General features: G+C 24.4%; 1 protein-coding gene across 1 annotated transcript in view; it reads left to right on the plus strand.

Moving 5' to 3' along the window:
* Positions 1-1,956: 1,956 nt before the first annotated feature.
* Positions 1,957-9,319, plus strand: part of LOAG_09986 (hypothetical protein) — a gene marked incomplete at its 5' end in the record, with an annotated part of 11,197 nt that continues 3,834 nt past the window's right edge. The window contains 3 exons of the mRNA XM_020448060.1: positions 1,957-2,099; positions 2,518-2,629; positions 2,819-2,965. Of these exons, the coding sequence (XP_020301762.1) occupies positions 1,957-2,099; positions 2,518-2,629; positions 2,819-2,965 (402 nt within the window). The remainder of the gene's footprint in view (positions 2,100-2,517; positions 2,630-2,818; positions 2,966-9,319) is intronic.

Genomic DNA, 9,319 nt, shown 5'->3' on the forward strand with positions numbered 1-9,319 from the left:
TGATGATGATGATGATGATGATGATGATGATGATGACCTTTTTTCTCCTCTGTTTTTTCTTTTTTTATTGCAGATTTGACGAAATGATAGAGAGATTAGGGAACCATTAATTCGAGAATGATTATTTCGGGGGAGAAAAAAGTTTTTGAGCAAGAAAACTGAATGCGAAAGGATTGTAGTAAATTATCAGACATTAAAAAACAACAACAGCTGCAAATTATTTCCAATAATATCTAATTTTTTCAAATTTCGTTCTTTTTTTCCATTGAAATTCTAATGATTGCTTAATTTTCATTCCATCGCTTTCTTATCCTTTTTTTTTCACCCATAATTCTAAATCTTTCATTTATCGATTTTTTACTTTTTTTCAAATTGTATTTTTAAAAAAGATAAATTAATAATAGTAATGATAACATTAACATGATAACATCACATTATTTCAAATAATTTCCACCAATGAAATCTTTTTTTAACCCATTACTTTTTCTCTTTTTCTTTATTTGCTTCTTTCGTTTTTCTCCTAAATTAATTAACACTAATGAAGTGTTAATTGATTAATTGACAGTTGAATGTTGATTGGTTCCATTTGTATTTTCCTATATTGGTCCATTCACATAAATGGTTATATCATTATTTTCCTGATTAATAATGTAGTTTGCAGTTTGCAGTTTGCAGTTTGCAGTATGCACACATGTAAAGCATAATGCTAAATCTTAAGATCATATTAAGATAGTATTAATATTAAAATTTTATCCATTTCAAATTTTTGATTATCATGTTGAGATTGTTAACTAAACTGATATAATCAACTACGACCAGTATATTAGACAAAAACAAAAGTGTAGAAGGATTAAACAAAGTGATTTATGTATTTGTGTATGTATTGTATGTATGTATGCGTGTGTGTGTGTGTGTATGTATGTATGTATGTATGTGTCATCCGCTTACTTATATATCAAGTATGTTATCTCCTCTTTAAAATTTTATTTCAAGTTTGAGAAGTCAACAATGTTACAGTTTTAATTTGTTACATCGAAGATAGCAACCATTGATTGATAGCTCTTTGCCATTTTATTCCTTTGTACGAATTTTTATCATTTTCTTCCATATGGACAAAAAGAGAAAAATGAAATGTTTAATGGATATCATCATAATTAACTAGAGATTTATTGAAAATTTTGGGAATTAAATTAATTCACTCTTAAATGTATTATAAATTAAAGTTACAAATGATTTTAACTCAAATCAGAATTAATTACATAAACCTGTAAATGTATCAATTATACAATATTATCTTTAGAATTGAATTAATTAATTTCCTTAATTAGTAATTTCCTTTTCTCACAAATTTCGAGTTGATTATCATGATAATAATGCAAGTTTGAAAAAAACAAGTGCTCCATATTAATAACGAACTGTCAATTGTAAATAAATGATTTAATAATTTTAATTAAAATGAAAAATCTAATTAAGCCCCTTATCAATAATAATAATTTGATGGCTATTTGATAATCATGATAATTTTTTAAATAAGAAGATTTGAGGATTTCATTTATTATTGTTAATTAGTAGATAGTAACTAAAGTAATATATAAAATGAAAAATCTAATTAAGCCTCTTATCAATAGTGATAATTTGATAGCTATTTGATAATTATGATAATTTTTTAAATAAGAAGATTTGAGAATTTCATTTATTATTGTTAATTATTAGATAGTAACTAAAGTAATATATTATTATAGTACTATCTTTCCCTTCTCCTATTGATATTGCTATTATTAAATATTACCCTTTGCTTTATAAGATAATTATCTTTTCGCTTGATATCATTTAATTGTTCAATGTCAAGTAAATAGATAACAATCTAATCATTCCATTCTAAATTTCTTTGACTAACTATTTATATGTATTACTATTCCTTCCATATAATTTAACTTTTTTTTTTTTTTCTCAGCAATGATGATACTATCAGTAATATTTTGTATAAGTTTAATTATTGGAACAACAACTGGATGTGATATTATCATACGTGTGAAGTCACTTACTCAAGCACCATTTCATGCACAAATTATTGCTCCAAATGGTAATGCTAGTGAGAAGTTAGTTCCTTTTTTTTTTTTGATATTCAAATTTCCTTTTTTATTTTCCAGTTAAAAATCAAGCAATTTATGTTTGTTATCCCTAAAAAAATTTCTTGTATTTAAATGCTAAATTTTATTTATAAAAAAAATTTGTATTCATAAAAATCTCATACTTAAAATTTGTACCTAAAAAATTTATATCCTTCTCTTGATAATATATATTCATGTGTTATGCTTAATTTAGAGTATTTAAGTTTATTTTCATCGAACATAACGACAATTATGGTGAATATTATTGATCGTTTTTTTTTTTTTTTAATTTAATAAGCTGGATGAAAGAGAATTCAAGGAATGAAGTAAATGACACTTCATGCTTTTAACGGATTCAATTTCTTTTAACATTTCATGAGGACTGCACTAATCAATGGTAATTCAGGAAGCTTTTAAACAAAAGCGAACGATTAATCTTTCAAGAGAAAGCTGATAAATGTGGCTTAGGACCATTTCAAATAAAAACATTCTCGAGTAAGAAAGAAGAAAGTGTAAAAGTAAGCTTATCTTTCCTAGAATTCTTTCATGAAATGATAATTCTCGATCAATAGATATGAATCGAATGAAAAAATTTAATTTTAACTTAATTAAATAAGAGTATTAACTAAGTTATTTCATTGAAAATGAATGAAAACAAAACGTTATCAATTGTTGTTAGCTAAATTTTATATAAATCGATTATACAGGTGACATTAAATGGTATTGGTGTAGTAAACTATGAAGTTGGAGATGATCTAATACCAAAACAAACATCACGACAAGGAGCAGAATGTCATGGACAATGTGCGCCATTAGGCGTTATTCATCAACATAAGACAACAACGACTAAGACAGTATGATAAAATATTTATGTTGTATTGTTTATTTGCTAAATTATTTCATGTTTGTTACACATTCATAACATGCAACAAAACAAAAACAAAAACAACAACACAACAATAACAACAACAACAACAACAACAACAACAACAACAACAACAACAACAACAACAACAACAACAACAACAACAACAACAATAAAAACAAATGAAAAAAGAAACGAAAAATAAAAGTAAACAAAAGTATTTTGATTTATTTAACAATTTTTTAAGACTTTTTTTTTAAAAAAGATAAAATTTATACTTACAAATATGGTGAGCATTATTAAATTAGAACTTAATGAATTTAATGAATTTTAAACTTAATGAATTTTAGATTGGGTCAAAAGCTAATGAGCATTAATAAATTGAATCATTTTGTCGAAATATTTGACACGTGTTATTTCTTATTTTGAATAAATATTGATTAATTAGGTTGAAAAATTTTTTGCAACAAATATTATTTGATATTAATCAAAAGTATTAGAACCTTTTTTTTTTTGTCGTTTCTTTATTCGTAATTAATAAAGCAAAGATACAATGATTATAATACAGTGACACAATATCGGTGATAACATTTATCAGTAAAAGTATTTGATGAAGAAAAGATCCCAGAGTTAAAGTTAAAATATTGAGCAAATTTTTAATAAATTGTTGACGACAATATGAATGATTTACAAAAATGATAATAATATTACATTATTCATAATTATATCAAATAAAATAGCACTTTATATCTGATTTGAAATTATCTATTAAATTGTATATCTACCATTAGGTTAAGTGCATACATTGATTAAAGGTTAATGATAAGAGGAAACAATGATAAGTAAACTTTTTGGCATAAGACATCATCAAATTCAATTTGATTATACAATATGCACAAGAAAGTGCTAATAATGGTGATGGTAATGATGATGATGATGATGATGTTGAGAAGAGAACAAATATGTTTAAATTAATTGGAGAAGAATGGGAGGATAGAAGGGAAAGATGTCGAAGAACTTCAAGGTTGATTTAAATTTTAATTAAGTTAATGAAAATTACCAAATTAAAATATACATCAAATTAGCAGAATTTTTTTTTTTTCATTTGCTGTACACTACAAGAATATAAACACTGAAATTGAAATGATTTGAAATAGCAACTGCTTCTATCGATCAATGCTTATGAAAAAAAAAAAAGTGTAAATAAATAAATTTCAGGAAGAAATTTGAAATCTTCCAACAAAAAATATTACAAATTATCAGCAACTGCTTGAAAAGAAATCTTACAAAAGTTTAATTTGTAATTAAAATGATAGAAGATACAAGAAAAATTAACTGCACACATTCTTCTGCTCCCCTTCCCCCGCATTCCCCGTATTGCCGAAAATACCAGAAATAAATGCAACAACAGTTTACGTAACAATAAAGCAAAATATAGACGTGCAAATTATAAGCAAGCTAATTAATAGTCACATCATTTTGCGTTATATAAGATTGATTGTGATGATGACGAAAAATATAAGCTAGTGTTTCGATAATTTTAGTAATAACGTTGATAACTATTGATAGCAACAGTAGCAGTATTATCTTATTCTTCATATTTCCCGTGGTATAGGATAATTCTCTGAAATGAAAATAAGAAAAAAATAATCAAATTAAAATTTAATAATTTAACAAAATACACTTTTTATCCAAAACAGCATTTACTTCAACATATAACTCTCATATCTGATATATAAATAATAAAATTTGCATATGATAAGGAAAATAATTTTGCATTAAGTTTTGATAAGAAAATAAGCAAAATTTCGAATTATAGAATCGTTGATAAGATAATGATTAAAAGAAACAAACCCCTTAACATTGTTCGCCTTTTGCTATCAATCCTGAAATAAATTATAGCGACGATAATGCTAGCGATAATCATAAGGCATGCAATGATTACAAATATGATTAGCCATGGTGACCAGGCCATTTCCTTTTGCACAATTCTCCAAATGTAACAGCCGTTGGCTAAAATGCTATTTTCTTGCTATTGGGCCATGATTAAGCCAACAATCAACATTAATCAATACATCATGAATTTAGCTTTATTTCAATTTCAATTTCGCAATCAAGAAGTTATAGTAAAAGTAAGAGTTATGATTAGAAATTAATTATTTCATTTGTATAATATTAGCTACCTTCTTTTATCAATCCATCCGATCTAGTTTATTTAATTAAAACATTCAGAATATATTCAGGTAATGAATTCGGTTTATTATCCTTCTATCCCTATAAGATATACACAATAAATATTATGTAAAATTATCAATAATCAATGATTATTAAATAAAATTGCTGTTAAAATTGTATTAAACATTTTTGTATGTCAAATGTAAATTCATTTAATTAGTCGTTAAATTGTTGAAGAATATTTAAATCGTTAAAATTTCCGTAATCATTTACAAACTTTCATATTTTTCTTATCATCCAATGCATGTTAATCATAACCATATAATCATTTGCCTATCAATATCTGGTACTTACAAATACAATAATGATTAATAACTATGAAAGTAAAGTAACAATAATGATAATGATAAAGATAATAATAGTAATAATAATGACAATCATAATAAATCATAATAATAATGGTAACAATAATAATAATGATAACTTTATCATAATTATTACTGATTATTTTATAAATTACAATAAAATAATATTAATAACAATAGTAATAGCCAAAATATCATTGATAGTTTTATGAAATATCATAAGTAGATCGAAGGAAATGATTGTTTGTTAAAGCAAAAATGAAAGGAACAGCTTCGATGAAGAAATAATTCTCATCGTACAGCTTTATGCTCAAATAGAATGAATGAATAAATGAAAGAATGAGTGAATGAATGAAGGAATGAATGAATAAATAAATAAATAAATGAAAGAATGATGAATGAATGAATGAATGAATGAATGAATTATACCTAAGCAGCTTTTCTTCTCTTCTATATTTTCAATTTTTTTTTTTTTTTTTCTTATCCAATCTGTTAAACGATATAAATGGTCACAATTTCATCAAATCTATTAAAGGCTACAAATGGTCATATAACTTTTCCTTCATTAAACAAACATGATTCAACCAAATGGTTCAATAAAAATTCCCTTCAATGATTTGTAATGGAAAGTTGGGTGTGAAAAAGAATGACACATCTTGACAAATAATACTCTTACCATTTGTCCTATTCCCTCCTCTTTTTCCATTCCGTCTATTGCGCTTCCATCAATGAAATAATAATTGAATAATTGGAAGGACGAATGACGAATTATGTTTAGTGGCAGAAAATAAAATTGAACAATTCAGGGGATTTAAATTATTTGTTATTGCTTAAATGGGCAATTTCTAGGCATACACTCCTACAAATATTGTTGTTTTTTTTTTCTTCCTTCCTTCCTTATACATTTCAATATCATCATCTTTTACATTGTGCTATTTGTTTTTCCTTTTTCTAATAGTTTACATGGCTACAATATTCCTAAACATTCATCATAAATGATAAACGTATAGAAATGCTAACTAAGTAATCAATTGTCGTTATCAATTTTTGTTATCATTGTTATTGGTTCATTGATTGATTAGATTTAATCATTGCAAATGATTGTATGTTATTGAATAAATCTTAAAATATTGCATAAATATTGGTTATATTTTTAAAAAAATATTTAATGGTTTTAATAAAAATTTAAATCAAACTGTCAATTCTTTTTATAATTTCGAAATTTTTCAATTTATCATTTTTTCTTTTACACTAATTTTTTTTAAAATTTACCACATTTTGTTTTCTTTCACCATTTTTATTTATTATCATTTTTTTTTTAAATTTCTTCATGAAGTGTTTTCAATCTGCAGAATATTTACTATTCTTTTTATAATGTTTTGTTTTTTTTTCTTCACTAAATTTCATAAATTCCTGATTTTTGTGAAATTTTAAAATCACGATTTTTTTTTCAATAGAAACTTTTATTTTAAATCTTGCAAGGAAATTTTTATTGTTTTTGGAATTTACTATTTTAATTGTTTTAAGTCTTTTCGAGAGTTTGATAATATATGTCTATAATTTCTCGATTTCATGTATTCCAAAATTTGTCCCTTTTTTTCTTACAAAATGTCGAAAATTTTCAAAATTTTACCAAGCATTTACTATTTAAAAGTATTGAATGAAAATTTTTTCCGCACTATAAGACTAATAAAATGTTGACATTTCATAGCATCAGGAGACCATTAATTACAGCATTTTTAATTACAGGTAATGTAGAAATATGTTCGATGAATCCTGCAGTCTATAAAATCTGTCATAAATTAATATTAAATTAGTCCCTTTTAATTAGTCAGCTTTCTTCATTACATGTTGTTGTATTTACTAAATAACTTTCACTATCATATTTTCGAGATATTTCAATTGATGTTGATAACATCTTAATTTACGTTCTATTATCATTATCATTAACTATGATAGCATTAATTACACATAAATGATCTCGCAAACAATATTTCAACTTTTAGAAGAAGTTAGTTGAAAGCTTAAAAAAAAACTACAAATCCTAAACATAGATTAATTGATTAACTGATGTTGTTCACATACGATTGCTTATATTAACTGATTAACATTGATAATGTAAATGAGTTACTTATTAACATAAATCATCTATCACCATATCATTACACCTATATCAAATAATTTAGTATCATATTATTACACTATCAATTATCATATCATTATGCTACATTGATTAGTATCAATACTATTACATGTGGAATTATATTTGATGTATAAAAACGAACAAAGTATATAATAAAGTTGATATAACAAAGTTTATTAAATGTTCCATAGATTTATTATTAAAATTTATTACAAAAATAAATTTCATTGGTTTAATTCAGTGATAACTTCATGATATATGCCATAAAATTGCAATCAGTTCAATTGTAATTAATTCATTAAATTGGAACACATGCAAATTTCTGATTTACTGAAGCGACCATATAATTTTGTCGACATGCTTTTCGTGGATATAAACATGGTTGCAGATTGCAGAATTCCAAATCACTTATACTCCTTAACGACTAATTAATTAATCATGATATTTTTGATCTTTAATTTTAATAAAAATATGAAACATATAAAAAAGTCAACTTTATTATTAATCGATTTTATTATTAACCATTAAGTCAACTTTATTATTAGTCGAATTTCAAATTTTATTATTAACCAATTTTTTATTATTAGTTAAGAAAGTTAAGAAAGTTTTATTTTAAATTCACTTGAAATTTTGAATAATATTTGTCTTTGTTATCTTTATATTACTCAATTATTAGTAATTTTTTTACGCTGCAATTCATGCATGATAATTTAGTGGGAAGTGAAATATAAAGTGTAAAGTATAACAGTTTAATATAAATGATTAGAAATGTCCGGAAATTTAAATTACTACTACTTTTATTAATAATGTAATTGTATGTCGAATATAGTAAAATTATCTCACTTCTTTTGAGGAAAATTAATAATGCCAAAATTGCTAAATACAATTTAATTAATTGATTAAATTGTAAGTGTAAGAAAAAAACTGAGCATATGCAAATGATACAAATGTGATAAAGTAATTGATAAATTAGCAGACAAATAAAATGATTGTGATAAAGCATATATATGCATGTGTTTACATTATCATATCGTTATTATGTTGATTTAATGTTATAATTGAAAATATGATATATACTAATGTCCAGCAATCTATTCTAATTATTTTAATTAGTTTGGAATTTTAACAATGATAATGATAAACAAATAAATATATATTAGTTAATTATTCACCAATTTTCTTACATAAAAATTGCATCATAGCAATCATTATCAAATGTTTACAGTAAGAAATTAAACATTCAAAAAAAAAAAAAAATACCCAGGACAAAAACAATCCGCACGAGTTCGTTGACAACTACGAAAACGTTGTCGACTTCCATGAGCTCCACATGTATCTGTACATACTGACCAAGGTTCCCATACTGTCCATTTAGCTTGACATTCTGCTGTTGTTGGTGCTGGCATCTGTAGAAAAAAAAAAAAAAAAACGAGCTTATGGTTTGTAAAAAATTCCAACTTAATACTTTCAAGCATTCAAGTTTTCCAATTAATTTGTGTACTTCTCATTGTCACGTCATTCACGTAATCATATCACGTAACAGACAGCGTCATTTACTTTATTATGTAATATATCACCATAAATTAGATTATTTATATAAAATTAGTTAAAGGAGTTATAACGTTTTGGAATATATTTCAATAAATGGAATTTCACTCTT

This window comes from Loa loa, assembly GCF_000183805.2.
Source record: "Loa loa unplaced genomic scaffold supercont3.250, whole genome shotgun sequence".
NCBI lineage: Eukaryota > Metazoa > Nematoda > Chromadorea > Rhabditida > Onchocercidae > Loa > Loa loa.